The sequence below is a fragment of the Micropterus dolomieu genome, linkage group LG10 (genome assembly GCF_021292245.1).
Source record: "Micropterus dolomieu isolate WLL.071019.BEF.003 ecotype Adirondacks linkage group LG10, ASM2129224v1, whole genome shotgun sequence".
Lineage (NCBI taxonomy): Eukaryota > Metazoa > Chordata > Actinopteri > Centrarchiformes > Centrarchidae > Micropterus > Micropterus dolomieu.
The window spans coordinates 19,287,309-19,310,524 of NC_060159.1; the positions used below are offsets into that span (position 1 = coordinate 19,287,309).

At 42.0% G+C, this 23,216-nt stretch overlaps 1 protein-coding gene across 5 annotated transcripts in view; it reads right to left on the reverse strand.

Moving 5' to 3' along the window:
• The window catches only part of LOC123978021, a 27,991-nt gene that overhangs the window by 1,450 nt on the left and 3,325 nt on the right, over nucleotides 1–23,216 (reverse strand). Inside the window, exons 1-3 of one of the 5 annotated variants that reach the window (XR_006826842.1) lie at nucleotides 18,382–18,510; nucleotides 8,858–8,984; nucleotides 5,776–5,979 (exon numbers count right to left, since the gene is read on the reverse strand). Coding sequence is in view for 1 of the 5 variants with exons in the window: in XM_046061121.1 (XP_045917077.1) it covers nucleotides 8,953–8,984; nucleotides 16,748–17,318 (603 nt within the window). In the remaining 4 variants the exon portion in view is untranslated. Of the gene's footprint in view, nucleotides 1–5,775; nucleotides 5,980–8,689; nucleotides 8,985–16,747; nucleotides 17,482–18,381; nucleotides 18,511–23,216 lie in introns of those variants that run through there. The other 4 variants (XR_006826840.1, XR_006826839.1, XR_006826841.1 and 1 more) reach the window with 4 other exon arrangements.

Genomic DNA, 23,216 nt, shown 5'->3' on the forward strand with positions numbered 1-23,216 from the left:
CTGCCTAACTATAGATACAGACAGGTAACTGCAGGTATCATGTTACAAATCCTCCAGTAAATTGTTGATAATGGTAGGCTACTGGTAAAAACTGGCAGTTATTTAATTTTTAAAGCAAAGATAAAAAAATTGGTAACATGTACATTCGTTCAGCAAGAGGCTGATGTTGAAGGTTTCATGTTTAACTAGTAATCTGTTTAAACTAAAATCCACTCACCATTGAGCAATGATGACTCAAGCTCAAGGGAAACACTGGAATGCAGAACATGAAGAATGATATTGACTGTCTGGCACCAGCTCTTGGATGAACTCCATTATGAAAGTGCAAACGTGTTATTGTGGGTGGCACAGCATCGCTACCACATGGGTGATAATTACGAATAATTACAGACGATACTGTTTGTTTTTGGGTTGTTCTGCCTAATGTTGAGAACTGAAACTGCTGCTGTTAATTACTTACTATCTTGAATTTTCAGTTAATCTGAGCCGCTCATGGGGGTGTGTATGTGCAGTATGTGTATTGTGAAAGCAAATCAAACCAGGTAGGTAAATGGATTGAGTTAATTAAGATTTCAAGCTTGCTTTATGTTAAGAGTTTACACTTACAACCACACACTGATAGATCTGTATCACGCTGCAAACACACACACACATACTGACACCCTGAGCACACACAGACACCCACCTACAGGCATGCACACACACATATAGCTCTCCCCAGAAGACCCCTCAGGCCACGCCAGAGTGGCCTTGACGTTTATGCTGATCTAGCATGGCAACAGCAGATATTGCTCTGCACTCCCTCTTCATATTGTCTGTGCTCGGCCCGGCACGGTTCACTTACTCACCGCTCCACAGCCTGCCGGCAAATAGACTGTGAATATCCAGACTGTCCATCATAGAGGGGAGTTTGACAGTCCTCTGACAGGCACGCTGAATTGATTCTTCAGACCCGCTGTTTATTTTCACCTGCCTCACCAGCCTGTTTCTCTGGCTGGGTCCAGTCAATTGCTTGCTTGAATTCAAGGTCCAACCACCCACCCGCCTCCTCCTCAACCCACTCAAACTATCCTTGTCACTGCGCTGAAACACTGACACTGACAAAATAACAGGGGCGCGTGTTTCCCTCCTCTGTTTTCTAAAGCTATTTGCAACATGACAAGGAGTTATGAATGGCAGCAGCCGGTTAAAGTGAATGTAGCACAAACTGGGGACCCTCGTTCAAACACACACATATTATCCAATTTGCACATTTCAGCCCAATGCACATACACATGACTACAAGAATGATGCCCCTGGACAAACCTTATAGACCCTTATAGATACCCACAAACCTCCAGAACAACTCTGTCTCCTGAACATTATGTTGATTACAGCTAATTTGCAGTTGCAAATATGTTAAATAGGAATCACAATGACACCTGTGTTATGTTTTTTGACACAGTGTATATATAATGAGGACATGCTTATAGTAAACGCATCTGCAAACCGTTCAAGCACCCATTTGTTCTGCTTTTGTCAACACTCACACTGCTCCTCAATGTTCCAGCTGTACCTGCCGCTTGCAATTGAACTCCTTCCAGCTCCCCACCCTCCTCCCGGTTTCTTTGTGCGTTCATGTTCATCAGTGTTGAGGTTTGTGAGCTCAGGGTCGATGTGTGTCAAGCTCACTTAGATTTGTTCCAGAGCATCACATGAGCAGAGTCACACCGTTTTTTGTCCTGTCTGAACTGCAAAATGTTCAGTGATGGGGTTGCAACTACTGATTACTGTCATTGTCGGTAAATGTATGGATCATGTGTGGATTGTTTGATTGGAAACAAAGCAAGCAAGGAAGCAGGCGCTGTTATCCCGCTGCATCGACACCAGGGGCACACTGGCCTCCAGCAGACACGTGCCAATCTGCCGGCCCTGAGGGGCCGCAGGTGGCAGGAGTTTCCGCTCACATACCGTGGGTTGTCGCCGGAGTTTCCCGGGCAGAGCTCCGCTTCAGGGTGCTGCCGAGGGCTGACGCAGAACACCGGCCACCAGCCCCGAGGTAGATGGCTACAGGCTGCAGTTCCGGGCCCGGCCACCCGTTTTCAGCGGGGTGGTCTGGACTGCAGTGCACTCAAGGCGGAGCCAGGTGTTGGAACAAGAAGTTTTCTCTCTACTAAACAAAGGGGCCATAGAACGCATGCCCCAGCCAGTCAGGGAGTCCGGGTTCTACAGCCGGTACTTCATAGTGCCCAAGAAGGACGGAGGATCACCACGTCCTTGTCAGGACTGACAACACGGCGGTGGTGGCCTATTTGAATCACCAGGGGGGTCTCCGCAATGCCTGGAGTTTGCCCCGGGGAGAGTCAGAGCCATCCTGCACCCCTGTCCGGGCTATGTGCCTAAGGTCCCATCCAGGTTGGCAGGGTCCACGGTGCTGCAGGTGTTTCATCCCCCACCTCATGTGACGGCGGAGGACGGGAGACTTCATCTGCTCTGCCCTGTCAGAGCACTGAGTATTTACACTCTGAGGTCCTCCCGGTGGAGGAAAGCAGACCAGTTTCCAAACACACCATCAGCAACTGGATCGTTCAGACTATTTCCCTGGCCTATCAGGTGCGCGGGTTACCTTCACCTATAGCCGTAAGGGCGCACTCTACTCGAGGCATGGCGGCTTCCAGGGCCCTCCTCGCAGGGGGGTCGCTCCAGGATTTGTGTGATGCGGCTGGCTGGGCCACCCCTCACACTTTCATCCGCTTCTACAGTCTGGACCTTCCTTCTGCACCCGGCACCCGTGCGCTCTCCTCCTAGTCGTGCCGTCAGGTACTGCACGCTGAGGGCCGGCGGGGTTTCGGCGCAGCCTAAGTGGGTATTCTCGTTCCCATAGTGTCGTCACCGACGCAGGTCGAGTTCCCTCGAAGGGGAACGTCTCGGGTTACGTATGTAACCCTTGTTCCCTGAGAAGGGGAACGAGACACTGCGTTGGTCCGCCTCGCCTGGAGTGCCTTGCTTCATAGAAAAGGGCTAATGTGTCCGGTGTGCCGGCGTGCTTATATACGCCTCCAGTTACGCCGTCACACGCTACCGTTCTAGCAATGCCAATAGGATTGGAGTAGTTTCATTCATGTTTCAGCCCTGCCATGCCCAGAGGCATTCCCATAGTGTCATCACCGACGCAGTTCGAGTTCCCCTTCTCGGGGAACAAGGGTTACATACGTAACCCGAGACGTTTTCAATGGTGAACAGAGGAAAGTAAATCCTCTCATTCAAGAAGCTGGAATGTTGACATTTCTCATTAAACATTTCTTTTTTCTTAGTTTTTTATTTGCCTTTCAATCATGTGCAATACGTCCTTGAATAATCTATATGTCTTGTGAATGGCTATTATTATTATTACTATTCGTATTGTTATGTTTTCTCTCCTTCTTCCTCTTCTCTCTTCTTGTTCTTTGTTTCTTTTCTTTTTAATCTTCATGTAAAGCACATTGTGTTTCCCCCGGGTATGAAATGTCCTCTACAAACAAAGCTTTTTCTAATCATTACTAAAATGATTAATAATTCATCAAAATGGTAGCAGATATAATATTCCATTGATTGACTTATCGACTCATTGTTTCAGCTCTTGTTCACTGCTCTTCCTGCTCCAGTAACAAGCATGAGTAATAGTTTTAAGGTAAAGTTTGGGCAACTCAAAGTACTATGTTAAGGCTGAGGAAAGATTATGTTCTTGGGTAAAAAATGAACTCTATGTTGACCTGAAGCATAAGGACGCAGAATGTGAGCCCTTGTTTCTGCTGTCAAAACCTTGTACTTTGTACACCGCAACATCCTCCCTCCCACTTAAAAATATCTCACTTTCTGGGGTGGAAAAAAAGATTACCAGTGAGTTTAGTGTAGAGTATGATTTGCAATGCAGTTGAGTAGCATATAACATATTTGTAGTAGATAGGGTTTCCAAAACTCACATGTACACACAAGCTAACTAAACACAACCCCTGACCCTTCCTTCGCCCATACAGATATAAATCGCCCATATATACTGTATCATTCTTGCCTGTACACACAGAAATGTAATTTTCACTGAGCAATCTCAATCTGTCTCTGGCCTTTCCCACAGCATCAGGAATGCATGAGCGAAGGGGTGGTCATAAATATCTAAGAGAGCCCATTCACATTCTCAGTCAATACACTCTCCAGTCAGTCAGGCTGCTGGTATCCAAACTAAGAAGTCAGTGCTATGACAATATCCCGACCTGAGATCTGTCTCGAGGAGCCACTGGCACAAGATCATACTTCTTCGTTCCCCGCACCATTGTGTACAGGCTTGACATCTTGACTATCTCTCCACGAAAAGAAAAAATATATAAATATATATATACCAGACAGGTTCTTTTATGTTTTACATCGCTGACATCAGGTTATAAAAACAAAGAGGAATTTCCAGTGAGTCTTTAATCTTGTTAGTTTTCATTCAACCACTGTAACCTTTATTTATTCAGGTGGGTCCCCTGGAGGTCAAATACTTCCATTACTACTAAGGTCTGGCTTGAGACTTTAGCATTTTTAATTACAGACAGAGAATTCATAAAAAACATTACCTCATTAACAACCTTTGTACAGTCTTTTTTTCTGAACATTTAGGCATGAGGTACTTGGATGATGGTTGTCATTTGTATACAGTTTAGACATTGACATTTTATCATCAAAGTTTATTACTGTTTCCTTCTTGGTGTAGCGTTTTAGCATGATAAGATTTGCAAATTACTGCAAAGCATAATTTAAAAGCATACATTAAAACTGGGATGGGAATGCTATTATTTTTTAAGCTATCTGGTTATAAACCAAAACATTGGACAAAAAAACATTTTGAACAAACATTTAATAAAAGTACTGACTAAACAAATTGAACAACCTTCCCACTTTGATTGTGAGGCGAGTGTGCTGTAGTGTGACTCAGGGGACGTGAGACAGTGTTGGCAGCTATGCCAGTTTGGTTTTCCGTTTCCCTCCGTAGGACTACAAGGTGATATTGGCAGCGTGGATCGGTCTCTGTTTCACTGTCATTACTATTTTTACCATTCATCCGTTAAAGCTTCTTCTCTCTCCGGTGGCTTCTGGGGATATGGGCTTCTATCCCTGTGATGCAGCTGGTAGCATCAGCATGGAAACCGCTGTAGTTACATCCCACCTGTTCCCCTGCCAAAATACGCACACATACACGCTATAACTATTAGCAATAGAGTGTATTTTTACAACCCCCCCCCCCCCACCATGACGTGATTTAATGGTTCTTCTGCCGAATAAGTCATTTAAACTTGTTTCCCCAGTGTTAAGATTCCGAAAATCTTTCTCACTGTCTGTCTTTGTCTCAGTGGTCTGATTCTTTGTGTTGCCTAGAACAATATTCTTTGATCCACCATAATCCTTACTGTCTTTCACTGTTCAAACTCTACCTCCTCCATTGATCTTCCCCAACCCCTCAATTCACCTTCTTTTCTTTCCATCCCAACTGTCTCTATTCATTTTCTGCTTCTGCTCTCTTTCTCTTACTGTTGTAGAAGTAAAAATAAAGTTGGGTTAACACTGAACTAAACTTGGTAAGCATGATATAGAGGAACACTAAAAAAATGACTTCTACAATATATAGCTATAAATCTTTAAATAGCATACATCTTAAATGTTAGCACTCCAACTTTTACACCATGTATCAAGTTTAATCCATACATTTCATCTTAGTAGAGGTGCACTGTAGCGCTCACTTCCTAAGGAAAGTTTGTCCCCTAGAAAAGTGTCTAGAATTTATTTTAGGCCGATGGTGGAGATTTGTCAAGACAATTTGATGTCATCTGATTTGCCCCATGTCCTCCAAGCTCATCTCAGTGTACAGCAAGGTGTCTCCACATCCCATAAGACTCTCATTGACTGTGACGTTCTTCTTGTCAGCACCATGGTGTAGCCTGCAGCCTAGCCTGCTACAGCTTACAGTCTCCATGATCACACCTGCTAAAGAAGGAGCATTCTCACACATTCGCCAGGCTACAGGGCAGCAGAAAGCCACTAATGATGAATAATGTGTTTCCAAAACATGTCAGCACATCAGATTTTACAAGTATAGCCGGGGTCACTTTTTTATAAGCCTAAGGATCTAAGGCTGCAAAATGGCTCATATGGGGCCTGACCAAGACATGCTTTAAAAGTGATCACCAAATAATGGTGTAACAGTCACAGGGGCAATATTCCTGCATTGGGTATATTTTGGCAATTTCAGTACATTATCCTGGTTTTATTTATGTACTTTTATTTAAACCTGCAGCACGGGAACCTTTGTCTCCCCCTTCTGACAGTGAGAGCAATTACACAAACACTGTCGATGCATGCACATGACCTATGCCTCTGCCATACTCTTTACCCAACTCTGTGGCTAGGTTGCTACGACTGCTCCCCACTTCAGCTCAGGAAAATCACCAATCATTGCTGGTTGGCATAAAAAGCATAATTACTGGTGTGCCAGTGCCAAAAACTGAGGAATACTGCGAATACAGAGAGCTGCGGCTTGTGGTGATAGGCTTAATCAGCATCGTGTGAATTGTTTGGCAAGGGCTTGAACGTAACAGATGTTCATGATTCTGAATGCAGGGTATTGACTTATAATGGAGTATTTACAGAGTAGCAAATACTTTATTTTTACTTTTGGAAGTTATGCTGCAACTTCTGATGCTATAATAACTTCCTATTTACATAATATAGTTGAATGATTATTTTATACATTTTTGAAATTGATAGATGAAATGAATAGATTTTCTTTTTGATAAAGAGGTTTCTTCATGTACTATCTTGTCGTTTTACCCTCAAGTATTTATTTTTTTATTTTTTTATCTACCTTGTGTATTTTCTTTCTGTACCTTCTGTATTTTATATTGTAAAGTGTATTGGGACCATGTTCCTAGGGATTTAGCACTTTAAATAAACTTGATCTTAATTGGACAGTGCTACTTTTAACAGTGTAAGCTGATTTAGTAAATCACTAGTTGAAACTAGAAGTTACTAGGAACTTCAAAGAAAGGACTTATTACTATTACTTAACTTTACTTACTGGCTGGTGCAACCAAATCCCAGGTAACAGCCCTGATACAAATTGCAATGGGAATCTTTGGAGGCATCACTTATAATTGAGCTTTTAAAAACAGTATCACAAATGAGAGTGTCCTCCAGCCCACTTGATGTAATACCTACAAAGTTTTTACTGAAAGTAATGGATTCTTTTGGGCCCCATTTGATCTCTGTTTTAAACAGCTCCCTATCTACTGGTTGTGTCCCTGATTATTTTAAAACGGCTTGCGTGAACCCACTTTTAAAGAAACCTGGTTTAGATCCCTCCCTCCCACAAAATTTTAGACCAATTTCAAAACTGCCTTTTATTGCAAAGATTGTGTCCAAACAGCTGCTCACTGTACTGGAAAATAACAAATTATTTGAAAAGTTTCAGTCTGGTTTCAGGAAGTACCACAGCACTGAGACTGCCCTGCTTAAAGTCACCAATGACCTTTTAATGTTTGCTGATGAAGGCATGTGCTCAGTCCTTGTACTCCTGGACCTTAGCGTTGCTTTTGACACCATTGATCACAACATCATGTTAGACAGACTGAGGCACTGGGTGGGGATCTCTGGTACGGCCCTAGAATGGTTTTCATCCTACCTGTCAAATAGGAAGTTTTGCGTGTCTGTAAACAACTATGTCTCTTCGTTCTGTCCAGTTAAATATGGTGTGCCTCAGGGGTTGGTCTTAGGACCCATTCTGTTTTCCCTGTATCTGCTTCCCCTTGGACATATTAAAAAATGGATGTCAAATAATTTCCTCCAGCTGAACTCAGACAAAACAGAAATCCTGGTCATTGGGTCCCAGCAGATGGCAGTATTTGTATAATACTACCTAGTAAATCACATTAAGCCTGTTGCAAAGAACCTTGGTGTCTGGTTTGATAGTAATTTAAATTTCGAGCAGCACACCACAAAGCTTGTTCAATCATGTTTTTATCAACTTAGAAATATAGCAAAAATTCGATCTATGTTAACTTTTAAGGACACCGAGACCATTATACACGCCTTCATCTCATCACGCCTGGATTACTGCAACAGCCTTTTCACTTGTTTAACCCAACAATCTACTGATAAACTCCAGACTGTCTTGACTTTTGGGTATTATTGTCTTTACACTTGTTAAAGCACTTTGTAACTTGTTTTTGAAAAGTGCTCTACAAATAAAGATTATTATTATTATTATTATTATTATTATAATAATTGTGATTGCGAGTTGTTGTCTTTCAGAAGCTTCCTTTCTGTGGGTGTTCTGGTATCCCTGCAGTCACACGCCCTGTGTGCACTGTAGCACACACTGGATATGCCGTATAGACAGAAGATGTATATAAGCCTGTCAGGGCCAAATTGAGGGAGAGAATGCAATAAAATGGCAAATAGGAAAATGGTGTTTCTATATGAGCACCTTGACACTGCTGGTGTGTGGACTAAAAATACACAAAAAGAAAACACACCATAACATTTCCATTATGTTTTGCCTTTAGGATACAAACCATTTAACTTCAAGTACGTCAAAGAACCTTTATTGCATGTCTTTATCCTTTTGCTCCATTCCTTTTCCCTCACTACTGTTAAATGTCAAACAAAGGCAGAACGGCATAAAAATAATGTCGTCTTGTGCTACTTTAAACATCTGGTACTTATATCGTACACCAGCATGATATTGATACCTCTGTCCTTACTTACCGTTTTTTTTCCTGGACAGGAGTTGATGTAAGCCTGGGGAGTATTACAAGCCACAACATCCAACACAGCCGCAAGAACAGACAAACACAATATCACTCACCCACACGTTTACTTCTTACATCTGTGACCTCTAACCTCTGGGCTCTGAATTACTGGCTGATCCATACGTCACCTGTCATCACAGCGACAACCTCTTCATCTATCTTTTGTCTCTCCTGTCACACGCCCTAGGGGAAGAAATACAAACACACACTTTAACAACCTTCCACTTGACCATCTGAAACAGTAGCACCCACCCTCCAGTTTCTTGAATTGTAGTGCTGTACTGAGGATAATGGCCAGACAGAGCTGAATGACAACGAGTGCTGAAGGAACCCTCTGTCAGATCTTCAGTGGTACCGACATACAAAAAATACACTGGAGGGAGCAGAGCATAGGCAATCATTATTTTTGTAATAGTAATAGTAATCCACTTATCCACTATTAATTGACTAGTGGATAAGTGTTAACTTACTGAATGTGTTTTTCCAGTTTCTTTTGGTGGAAAATATGAAACTTGCTGTATATGTGTGGAGGTACATTGTCTAAGTGATGAGGCAAATAAGAATATCTTATAATTATTGACGATTACAAGTTCCTTCACAGATTGAATACTCCCACAGGCACATCTGGATCTGGTTTTTGTTGCTGTTGTTGCAACTGTTGTTGCTAGCAGCCTGTCTCTGTGCTTCTTAGCATTGCAAAGTTATCACTTCTCAAGACTGTTGACATCAAAGGAAGGCAAAATCTGTAAAAGTCAACTGTGCTTTGACAGGCAGAGAATAAAAGGACCAAACAACAAAGGATGCATTTTGATTTGTTTCACCAGTTATCTGGAAATAACGTGGGTTCAGTCAGTGGAAGCCTGCAGTAAAAGCAGGGACTACGCAGCAGCCTTCTTTTTTCCCCTTCTTTTTATAAACTTCTTTCCCCACTTTGCCCAGACTCTACTTGCGTATCTACATCCCCTGGGCGGATTGGTCTATGAGTTCAGCACTGGCTGGTGATGACTGCTGGTGTTTATTTCTCGTCTTTTTCCTTCCTGCAGCACCAGTACAAAGGTCTCTCTCTTTATCCTCTCTGCATCCGTCTCTCTGGCTTGTGGTTTTTTAAGCCTTGTTGTCAAAATTACCTGCAGATATGCTACAAGTCCTGGCAGCCAAATGCTAGTACAGACAACTTGTCTAATTCTTGTACGCAGAATTATCAGTAGGTGTTGCAGCAGCCAAAAAGCGCCCCGAAGACACTTTTGCTTAAAACAACAGCATACAGTATATACCTCAATGGATCCTTAAACGGCAGCACTTATACCAATTACACTGTAGCAGAATGTCAGTGCAAACGATGGCAGTTTCTGTGCAATACTCCCACCTAGAATCATTACCTCATGTCACTAATGGGTCTAATTGCAGGTCCATTCTGAGATTTTCTTTTCTGAGTTTGTGGGAAATCTATAAACTGTGCATCATGCCGTGAAAATCTTCTTTTATGAAATATTATTCACTCTTTCTGTTCATCTGCACCAGAACAAAATGGACCCACAGCTCGTCTTTTCAGTGCTTAGCAACCACATCCTTTTGGGTTTGGTTCTCCACCTCCCCTGCACTCTTTACTCCCTTTGTCATCTCTCTTTGCTTTTTTCCCCTCTTTTGCTCAGACTCCCATCGCCTCCCCAATCTCGCCATAAATTGGATGGCAGGCAATTAAGTGAGTTGTCGGAGGGCTCGCTGACAGCAATTACAAGGTGTGTAGGAATTCATGTGGAGATGCAACGCCCTGCACTTTTGATTTCTCTCTCTCTCGCTCTCAATGGGAGACAAAGAAGGAAGCAAAAAAGTCCAGGAAGGGTGGATGGAGATAAAACAGGGATGCGAGAGAGTGAAAGGAGGCAGGATGTAGATGGAGACAGAGAAAGAAATGTGGGTAAAGGAGAAAGACAGAGGGAAAACAAAAGAACAAGATGATGGCAGAGAGCAGGGTGAGGTTAGGAGAGAGAGAAATGTGATCAAAGCCCAGTCAGGGTTTTGTCTATGAGTGTAGGGCAAACTCAAAAGAAGCTGGGGATAACCTCCAGACACACTCTATACTCACTTGTATAAAAACACAAACCAAGGTTCTTATAGAAAAATGTGGGCATACATTTTTTTCATCACTCTTGTGGGCTCAGGATGTTTGGGAATAGTTACTGTAAGTAACCCAACACATTGCACAGGTATTTTCGAGGCTAATGGGATTTTCTAGGGCCGCCCCCTAATAGTCGACTTAACCGTTAACAGATGATGGAGACTTAACCAAATTTTCATTAGTCAGTTAATCGCGGAAGAAAAACAACCTCAAATCAGAATCATTAGTGTTTTTGTTGATTCTCCCCTCGAGGTTCTATTACTTCATTATCCTGACTCGGACACGCTAACGAGGAGGCTAAAACCCATGGGCACTAGCGCCAGTCACAAGTGCGTCTCTTTAAGCATCGGGGAGTGAGGTACACTGACTGCACAGCCATCTGGCTTCCGTTACACAGGCAACTCGCTTTGTGCGCCGTGTAATTTTTTTAATATAGATATAATCCTAAATATATATATTTTTAAATAATTAAATTACCATCATAAATGTGCGAAGACTTGACTAGTGGCTCGACCTAACAACTACTAGTCAACAAGCAAAATCTTTAGTCGGGGGCAGCCCAAGGATTTTCGGATTCTCTGCTTCTTAAGAGTCTCCTATTCACTGTGAAAACCTCCTCCTTTTACTGTGATGACCTGATTCTGATTCAGCTGCTATCTTGGTAAAAAAACACATCTATCTCAGTCAGTGTATTTACATGCACTCAAGTAACTGGGTTACAGCTTTCTCCAGTAAGCAGATTTCTTAAACATCATGTAAACAAAATCCTGGTTTTTAAACAGTAACTGGGATAGGGGATTAGAGAAATCTGTTTTCCCCTGCTAGTTTTTTACTCTGGAAAACGCTGGTTTCTTGGCTTTGTACGCGGCTAAAGAAGTGATTGAGCAGCAGATTGGGTGGATGAAAGAGGAGATCTTTTGTCCATTGCATGTCACTGACAATATTTAATTGAAGGGTTCCTTTATAAAATGTGTCTGTGAACACCTGCCCCTTTGTTTTTAGTTTTTAATAAACTGGACCCGGTCTGAATCAAGCAACCAATCAAGGTCAGCTAGAACGCAAGTAGTGACTCACAGCAATTCTGGACAAACAAGGGTCATCCGGCTTCTACGTGTCTTGGTTTTTCAGTACCTCCTTTGTCTACAAAGGTGTATGGCACACAAAAAAAGAAAAAAAAAAGAAGGAAGAAAAAACGAGAGAGTGCTAAATAATAGGAATTTTCAACTGATCGGGATTAAAATCATGTAGTGTAAACTACATGTAACAGTAACAGTAGAGCAAGTGTCGACGTTCCGCTTCTAGCCAGGAAAATGCGCGCGCATGTATGGTGCATCATTTGGGTTAGCGGGGTGATGTAAGGCAGCAGAGAGGTGGGAGGTTTTGCATTGTGCAAGCTCAAATTGCCCACTGCAGCTTTAAAGGTGAATTTTACAAATCAAAGCTTGTTTACAGGTCTTGGGGAGTACCACTGCATATGTGAAGAAAGTTGTTTAAAGGCTTTGTGTCTGCAGAGGGAGTCTCATAAAATGACACCACTTGAGTCAACGACTTGAGTCGATGCCTGTTGGGGAAGACTACAAGTTTGAAAATGAAAACAATCTGGGGGTTGGACTTGAAGAAGGAGTAGTTTTGACAAGAAAGAAGAATGCATAGGGGGGGAAATGAAATATATCTGGTTATGCTGCATTGATCTACTCAATGCAGCATTTGCAATTTTATAGGTACTTTTACTTTTAACTACATGTTAACACACAAAACAAAAACTGTCGTCACTAGACAGGAAATGCACTAATTTATCTATTAGTGCTTCATTATTATTGTCAACAAAAGGTTTGTCAGGCTGAAGTGCACAAACCTCCTTCCCCCCATCCCATCTGCTTTGGAATATGAAACACATCAAAGGATTAAAAGAGTTAATTGACATTTGTTTTCTGTCCATTTGGAGCTGTGTCAAAGACCAGCAAACACTTTCATTAGCATGTAAATCATGCTGCGTTTTTAATTTCAGTAATAGCAGCAAAGTTCCTGGTTCATTAACGGTGCCCTTGTGGCCACGGTCCACAATTGATGAACTCAAGGCTGACTTTTGGGTTGTATGTAATAGCAAAACACTCACACACAAATGTTCATGCAGGGAGAGACATGCATGTGTGTGCAGTTTTTGAAATACTTTATTTGAATTCACTGTTGGATTATAGATCCACAAACACACATACATACCTCTTCATACACCCACACTGATTTGAAATGCTTTATTTGGATTCATTGTTGAATAATACATCAAAACCATGGTTTAAGGACATAAAGAGGCACAAAGCAACTTCACAACCTCGATGCCTGAAATAAATTAAGATCTATAAAGCCTTATTGCTCTGTATGTTGGGCCCTATAACAAGGGAAAAAGTAAAGGGAGAAGGATGAAGAAACACGCAGCTCTTGCCTTCACTCGTCTGTATTGAATTACATTTTGAACAATTTATTCAAAAACCATACATCTATTCACATGTCACACAATCAGATTCAGGACCAAAGTCACCACGAGTATGTTTTTAACATGCTCTAAATTATTTAAAAAAAAATTGTTTTTACTAAACTAAAATACCGTAAAACGTGACATGTAGCTTATGTATTTACATTTATGTAAATATAATATAATATAATCTCCCAATTTAAGTGTTTATATTTCTAGAAATCCAGTTAGAGCTTCTTTTACAGCTGTGTCGATCTCATCCCAGCTTCTTGCCATTTTTGGAGCAATGTTTCTGTTGCTTTTGTCATGTACATTGTTTTTCTGGCTGTAACTGCCAGATAATGTCCACATTTTAATCCTGCCTAACCAGCTCTGATTGATCAATTGGTTCTCCAATTGAGCGACTGGCCCGCTGTGGACGGTTAGGTGATAGTTCCCTCTGGCTGGATGAACTCTCATGCTCCGCATGATCCATGATGATAGAGAAATATAGAGATTAATGTCAATAAAGCATGCTGTCAATATTTTAGAGACCCCCCAAAATATCATGCTTTTAGGGGAGCTGATGTCTTATTAAGGGGTGCTAAGCTCCCCCTGGCTCCCCCATAGTTCGCCCCCTGACAGTTTGACAATGAGGGGTTGTTCTAGTTAACGTTAATGCTCTGTTCAGTTTGTCATTACATATTTACCATGCCATATAAATTAATGCTACAGGGACACAGTGCCAATTAGTTGCCAGTGATAAGGTCGAGATTTTGGTGGGGGTCCCGATGCTGATTTTTCCCCTGGGAACGTTTATTTTGTTGCTGTTGGCACAAAAGGTGCAAGAACTGCTAGCTAGCTATTTAACTGGATGTGCTCTTGTTCATGCTGTAAACACTAGCTAGCTATAGCCAAAGCTAAATGATATTACGTTAGTTGGACAAGTATTGGGACTTAGCTAACTAGCTAATGCCAAGCTGTTGGTGAGTCAGTTTCTGCAGAAATTTTAATGGTAGTGCGTAACGTTAACGGTACTGGGCTGCGATATCGATTATTTTTAATTAAATGTCACATAATTAACAAAATAGCTACTTAGTCGAGCGACCGCTTACCTGACAACCCAATTTACGATCGTCGGTCTGTCCATCCCCAGCGCTGCCCAGGCTCTGTCTGCAGAGGGTCTGCCTGCCTGTCAGCGCTCTGACGCCGGCAGAGAACAGAAAACAGGCAGTGAGCCCACCCATCCGAGAGGTGTCAGCTCTTATTTTGAAAAGGGCTTATTGAGGGGACGTGACATCACATTGAAGCAATACCCCCGATTAGCTGACTACATGTGTGGATTGCAGTCACACACTCTGCAGAAAGATAGTGCCAAAACGATCTGTAGACATGTGCAGAGGGATCTGTAAATGCCCTGTGATATGCAAACACAGATTCAACACTTGCATGCTGTGCATTGCACATAATGTGTAAATATGTCCTTTTACAGTGGTTTCAAAATACAAGTTAGACTTTGTTTGTTTGCAAATTGTGAGGAGGGCATTTGTAGAAATTTTAATGGGAAAAACAATGAAACAGTAGTGCCAAAATTCTGAAAACAAATGCAACACAATCTTCAAACATATAATGACCCTCATGCGCAGACAAATCACTTCGCATTCATTCAAATTCTAGTTGTCAAGTACAAGTCACTGATTTCTATTTGTGAATCATAAAGAGTTTGTTTGCAGATTTTTAATCTTTTTGTAGATCGTGTTTTATATTAGTGGATCATGAAGAGTCTGTTTGCAGATTTTTAATCTATTTGTAGATCTTGTTTTACATTTGCAGATCATGAGGACTTTGCTTGTGGATTTTGGATCTATTTGTAGAATATGTTTTGTGTTTACAAGTTGTAATATCTATTTGTGACTTTTAGTCTGTTCATTTTCAATGATTATGGCATCGTTTTACCCCCATAGAACTACTGCATCTGTGAAAAAGTTGTGTAAAGCATTTTGTGGCTCCAGAGGGTGCTGCACAAAGTCTAATGCGGCATTCAGACCAAACGCGAATTTGCTCCTCGCGACGCTTTCCTCGCGTGTGTACATTCGCTGCAAGTGTTCACACACAATGCGAGAAGGCGATTTTAACGCGATAACATGAATAAACACACCTTGCCATTACTACAGCTGTATGAACCCAAAGTAAACATTTTGCTGTGATTAAATAGCAATAAACGGATTAAACTGATGCTGAAATAACTACAACATGATGCAGATTTGTTAAACATATGAATTTGTGCTTTGTCAGGTCTGACAGCAAGACTGCAGGACAACAACTTCAAAAATGTTTGTTTTGTGAATGGAGTTTGGATCGATCAGTGCTATTCTATGCTAACTTGGTCACAGTAAAGTACAATGATAACTGGAATAAAGTTACAGACATGTTTTCTGAACTCACCAGGTAGTTCAACCTTCTCGCTTTCTTTTCTCCAAGTAATATCCAGTTTTGTCCGGTTTTTACATAAATATGAAGTCGTAGTCCGACAGAGCTAACAATGCTAACAACAACACTGGAAACAGATGTGCACGGAAGCTAGCTGCTGAGAAGCGCCAGTGAAGATAAATCAACGTTGTAATCCCAAAAACTATAGTAAAAAGCTAATTTAATAAAAGCAGTTTACTCCGAGCTCCTCCCAGGAGTAAACGGCGTCGTTGACAGAGCATAATCCAGTCCGACTACAGGTATTTATTTGTCCAAAAGTTGCAGCGCTGCTCCCTGCTCCTCTCCCCCAAGTTTAGCAGCTCTCTGCCAGCCAGCAAATTTTCAATCCCCTGCTCTGCCCGGCCCTCTTCACACATCGTTCTGAAGCCATCGGTGACGTACGGACAATCTCAACACTGATAGGCTATCGCAGACCCGGCGCCAGACACAAATTCAAAGACGGGCATTACATTTTTTCGGAGGGGGCATTGAGATCAACCTCATTGCAACCTTAACTATTAATTAAATCTACAAAAAAATGAAGAATAATTAGTATAGGCTACCACTCTATTGACACAATAGAGGAGCAGACAGTTAAAGTATCCGTTCTATTGCCTACTTAAGCAGTCTAAACACACGTTTTATTTATTGTTTGTTATTATGTCCTATAGATTTGGATTTATCTTTTCTTATATTTTGTTTTTTAAATGGCAGGAACTTTAGAATAGTACACAATATAACCAAAAGGTAGTCAAATTCACCTCCAACAACTTTAAACAGAAAAATAAAATAAAACTAGGTTTAATCAAAGTGCTATTTACCGTTGTAGGCCTAGACTAACTATGTTTTCACCATGCTCGGACAAGGACTAAAGCCTGCATAAAATAAAATAGGTTTAGGCCTACTCACCATTAGTAGAGCGGTAGGCGACATTGTGCAACCACTCATCCCTGAACTTTTTGGTTAAGTCCTTTTCAAATGCCAACTTAATTAAATTGGCCTTGCGTCGATGAAGCATGCTAAGGCGATGCTCGGTGAGGATTTTCTTTAATGTGGTGTTCTCACAGAGTGCCGTGCTTGCGCCAAAGGTCAAAGCATGTTTAAGCGCCGTCATCACACTTGGCATTGCTACGAGAGGTTTTTGAAAGTGTTGTAGAAGTTTTTTCATTGTCCATTTACCACCGCTGGCTGGAGATGAGTCCTTCATTTGCATGCTTAGGAACTGGTGAGCCACTGTGTATTCAGACTCTACAATTGGTGTATTAGTAAGGTCCAGCAAAGGTTTCACTTTTGACACATCTAAGAAAGCAGAATCCTCTGGGTCCAGAGACCTGAGCACATCCATCAGCATACAGTTGCGCTCCCCAAAGCGCTCCTTCATTTCCCCGCAAACTGCATCGTTACAACTGAAATACATCCTGCGTAGCTCGGTTTCGTCGCTGGGATCTTCGTGTACATTACACTCCTCGACTACATACATAGTCAAGGATGTGTTTAGTGTGCCTCGTCTCTTATTTGGCACAGGCTCTGCTGTTTCATCCTTGCAGATCCATGTCTTCTCGCTGTTAGGGGGGTTGAGATATGATAAGTGTGCACCACCTCGGCAATGAACCTAAAGCTGGGTTCAGACATGGCCCGTAGTAAACCAGCTGCTTCAACTCGCACATCTGCTCCATAGGCTGTGGTGCTGTTGATTTCTCGAATCATCAAATGATCTCAGAATAACAGAGACCATGCCCAAATGACCAGTCCAACGTTGCTCTAGGAGGCGTTTCAACGTCTCTCCTTTGTAGAGAATGGCAACGGTAGGTTTTCTGCAGAATTTGTAGAGCATGTTGCACATAGTAAAAAAGTCTACCAAAGCTTGCTTTGCTGCCAAAGCATGGGTGACTACCAAATGCAATTGGTGGTTGAAACAATGGACATATGGTATGTCTCGGTGCAGCTTTTGTTGGAGACGTTTTTGCACCCCTCCAAGTTTACCCGACATCAGAGAGGCGCCATCATATACCTGACTGATGATTTTCCCAGAACTCAGTCCTGCTTTTCTTCAATGATCATGTCAGTCAGTGTTTCTCCGTCACCCTGGTCAGCGGTGGCGATTGTCAGAAGACGTTCAGTTGGCTCACACAGTTCATTCACAAAACGCACAACTATTGAAATATTCACTCTTCCTGTCGGGTCACGAGTTCCATCTACTTTTATTGTATAAAACAACTCGCCAACCTCTTTCACAATGTGCTCCATGACCAAAGTACTCATAATGTCTATCAAACAGTTTTGAATGTCATGGCTAGTATACCTAGCATTGTGTGGGATAGTCTGCGCTATCTTAGCCAACACGGCATCTTTCCGCAAAGTATACTCAAATAAGGACAAAAATAATCCGCATCCATCTTCAGTCATACTACCAAAAGCATCATGGTCACCTCTAAAAGGTAGCTTGTTCACTTCAAGGAACTCGACCACATCAATTATTGATGACAAGTAGTATCTATTGCGTTCCAAATGTTCTGCATTGATTAAAGTTGTGATTTCTTTACCGGTCTGAATTCATTTCTCCTTGTCCCGCCACATAGCTTCACAACTCAGGTGTTCTTTTGACGCTGAACGTTTATTAAGTCCTTTCCCAGTTTCCACTGCATGCTTCCAGTCACATAATCCACTAATCGTAAATGTGTTGTCTGTGTGACAGGTGGGAGCTCCAAACATTCTGCAAGGGTAGCAGAATGCAGCATCTGCATGAATAGAATATTCCAGCCAGTCTCTGCTTCCATACCAGGAGCTGCTGAATGATCTTCTCTTGCCTGAGAAAAAACGTGCAGGAAAGTTTTTCAGGATTACTTGGTTGGGTTTCTCAACACCGAGATCCCCTGGTGTTGTCGCCAGCAACGACCCTTGCTTGAAGAGGTTATGGCCTTGGCAAGTAACGTTAGACCTATGAGCATCGCTGTAATGGCGAGCATCGCTGCAATGGCGAGCCTCTGCGCTGTCGGCAGTTGGATCAACCTCTTGCGAACTGCTACATCCTTGGCTGTCGCTTGATGTTACCTCACAGCTCTCTCCTGCCAGCCTTGGTGGTCTTTGATTAAAGAAACGCCCTATATCCATATTCACATCATGGCTCACTCAGCACAGTTGTTTATAAATCACTAAAAGTTAACTCAACTGTAACGTTACTGTAACGTTAACTTAGCGCTACTATGCTTAGCACATAACCCGGAATTGATCGGTGTGTCGCGCTTGCCTTCGACAAACCAATCAAATCTTTATATTATTTTAAAACTCAGACAAAATACTTTTTTTCAACAGTTATGAATATACAAAATGATAACTTTGATAGCAGTAGCCTATTGATTAAAAAAGGTATATATATATATATATCATGCAACCACCTGTGGTCAGGTGGTTGGTGGGATGTGCAGTTGGTGGTGACAGAGACAGGCTCGTCCAGCGCGGTCGGGCACTAGTGACTCCTAGGGTGGGCCAGGCCCTCTATTGCCCGCCCATGGCGCCGGGACTGGGCTATCGCAACTCAGCGTCATGCAACTTTCTTGCTTGAGTTGAAGATATTAAGAGTAAATAATCACTCACGCATTTGAAACATTTTGTTACAGAGAAAGTTTAATTGTCATTATTATTTACTATAAGACAGTTTCGCCACAGTTAAGAAAAAGCATATAAAATCCATACTGACTCTCATCACCCCCCTCCTTCCTCTACATCCGAAAATTACTCTTTCATCATAAGCTGACAGATGACTGCTTTTGACAGGCAGAGGGGGTCACACGCGGATCTTCAACCATAATAACGTGTCAAGCTGACAGATGCCTATTTGATGCCAGGATCACTTCCTATTCTCTCACTCATCAAAAAAGTTCATTGCATCATACAGTTAAAAAACGGATCTACCCCGTAATAACATATTCATATCGAGGATCACCACCTCTCTTTGATCGCCATCTGTTTTGTTTTTCACAAATAGTCCGTCCCGATTCACTAACTCTGGCGTTTGTTCTTAGCAACATCTAAGACCTTCATACCTGATAACATTATTGCATAGTATGGACTAAAGTATAGGAAGGGATAAAACAACACTTTCACATCCAGCGAATAAGAGCAGGCAGCTACTTTTTCTTTGTAAAACACTCTTTACTCCCCTCCAGCTCTCTCAGTAGCTCAGATGATCCCTGCTACCTGCATGTGCTAATCCATTCTTTCACCAAGATTCTCTGTCTTTATAATAACAAACAACAGCTTCATTTGTGTTTTCTTGACAAAACGTGGTTTGGAGACCAGCGTCGGGTGACAGAGTCGTTGTCAGCTCTTGTAGTGTGTGACCCCCTGTCACCAATCAGTCACTTAGTGTGAACGCCACAACGACTTCAAGACTCCCGTCACAAGACGGCAAGTTGTGCAGTGTGAACGGCACGGCCATCGGCCGATGCTGAAAATCGTGTAGTCTGCACGAGCCTTAACTAACGTTGATCCTTCATCACTGAAACTGCCTCATAACACAAAAGACATAGGCCTAGCCTACCGGGTTTTCTCCAAAAATAATCACTCATGCATTTGAAACATTTTGTTACTGAGAAAGTTTAAAACAAGAACGAATAAAATAAATAATCTGTTCATGCATTTGAAACAGCTTTTTACTGAGAAAACTTGACTGTCATTATTATTTACTATAAGACAGTTTAACAGTTAAGAAAAAGCATACATAAAATCCACACTGTATCTCATCACCCCCTCCTTCCTCTATGGGACAGACCACGAACTCCTCATTTCACAACTAGGTGTTACTGCATGTCAGAGTCAGAGACTCACACACTCACATCCCATATTACGCAGTCATGCCAACACAAGAGGTAGCAAGATTCTCTGCATTATATGCTTTAAAATCTGTCTTGATATTTCTCCCAGCATCATGATGATACAGAAGGATTATAGTACACTATATCTAACATAATTTAGCTGCATATAGAGGGATAATAACTGTAGGTAATATCATGAATTTCTTAGGGTACTTAAATGGCTTTATTGCGCAACCGCTCCTACCCCCTGATGTATGCATGTTCACGAGAGCGCTCAAAGCTGCCCTTAATATACTACTAGCCTTTAAAAATTTTAGTGTACAATTTATTTGCACCACCATAAACAAAAAGATATTTTTACAAATGTCCAAATCCATGGTCACACTGGAGGACTCTAACACATACCTTTGGTGTGAGAGACCTAGCTTCAAATCCCCACTGTGACACATCCACCAATGTGTCCCTGAGCAAGACACTTAACCCCTAGTTGTTCCAGAGGTATGCGACAGATAAATGTAATCTATGTAATATCCTTTAAAACCCATTGTATATTTTTGAAATTCATGAGTGCTAGCCTGAAATGTTGACATTTTGGATATAGACTGTTACACAACTCACCTGATGGAGCAACATGGCTGTGTTTGGTTTTGTGCACTGGAATACATAGACACAGCTTGGGTGATGGATTTACTGAGCCACAGTTAATGTAAGCTGACAGTGACCTTAACCAGGAAACAAAGCTCTGGGCTATGAGCTAGAACAGAGAGAGAAATAGACAGAGAGAAAGAGAGAGGGAGAGAGAGAGAGAGACAGCACGTTAAATATAACAAGATGTCAGCCTCAGTCTTGCAATCTATTTTTTTGTGTTTTCTTATTCTGATTCTGAGGCGATAATGGAGAGAAAAAGAGAAGGAGACAGGAAGGGGAACAGATACAGAGAAAGAGCGGGAGGAGAGAGGAAAAGTAAGAGATGGAGTGATGGAGATAATAGAAGCAAGGAACAAGAAATGCAGGGAAGGAAGAGTTGCAAGTGGGGATAGGAAAAAAGACTGATAATAGGAAGGAGAGAGAGAGAGAAGTAGAGACATGGAGAAAGGCAAGAAGGCAATAAATATGGCCATAAGTATATGCACACCTATGTTCACATACTTTATGTTTGGTTTGGGGGCTTTTTTTTCATGGTTTGTGCTCAGCCCCTTAGTTCCCCATGAAGGGAAATCTTAGAGACGCAGAGTCATTTTCCAAGTCCTACGTTTTTGTGTCCTTGTGTTAATTGTTTAGTTGTTTATTGGTATAGGCCAGATTTATCTTTTGTTTGTCTTGCTTTTGTTTAATACAACGTATGTTTTTTTCCCCATATATATTAACTGGGAGCAAGAAGGGATTCTTTGTCTTGCTCAAGGATCAAAGCACCAATCCTTCAATTGATGGCCCAGCTGTTCTACTAACTGAGCTACAGCCTCCCTTTCACTAACCTGCACAGAGCCTGATCTCAACCCAATTTGATGCCTTTGGAATTAATTGGAATGGATTCTGTGAGCCAGGCCTTATCGCCTAATATCAGGGTACAGCCTCACTAATGCTCTTGAGGATGAATGGGAACAAATCTCTGCAGATAGGTGGCAGAATATTGTGGAAAACTTTCACAGAAGGGGGTTAAAACAGAATATTAATGCCCGTTGTTTTTGGATGAGATGTTCAGCAATCACAAATGGCTGTAATGCTATAGTGTGTTTTAAAAAAGTTAATGGGTGGAAGACAGGAAAGCAGGAACTGAGAGATGGCATGATAAAGGAAGGAATGGTTAAAGACAAAGATGGATGGATGAAGAGGAGTGATGTATCATGGGGGGCAGGCATCTAGGATGATTTGTATGGAGGAAAGAAAGAGAAGCTAGGGAGTAAAAAGAGGGAGGCAGAGATAGATGAATGGAAGCAGGAAGGAGCTACAATAGGACAGGTGAGGTGGATGGATACAAGGAGGGGGTAAGTAAAGGGGATTGATGCTGTGTGGGTGTGTGGCCCTGGCTGTGTCACTGCAGGTTGTATTGCTGGGCAGCCGGCCAGCTGCAGGGGGAGAACCAATCTAATCAGCTGTAATGGAGTCAAAGGTCATTGTTCACTCCTGCAAAATTGCTGTGTCCAACTGCCTGAGCAAGAGACATTGAGCTAAAAAGCACACATACACACAAACAAACACAGAGATCAGTCACCCTCCCAGCAACTGTACTATGTGGTGTCAGACAATTCAGCCAACTAACCCACAGTACCTTCATACATAACGCGTGTGGGGTGGTGATAGTTTAGTGGATAAGACACATGCCTTTGGTGTGAGAGACCTCGGTTCAATTCCCCACTATGACACATCCACCAATGTGTCCCTGAGCAAAACACTTTACCTCCTTTGACATATAGCAATTGTAAGTCACTTTGGATAAAAGCGTCAGCTAAATGAATAAATGTTTAATGTAGCGAAATGTAGCTAATGCACTACATACCAGATAAAAAGATATTTAAGCATGCATTCTAAGTGGAGCACATGCTTTGTGTCTTTGTTCCCCCCCC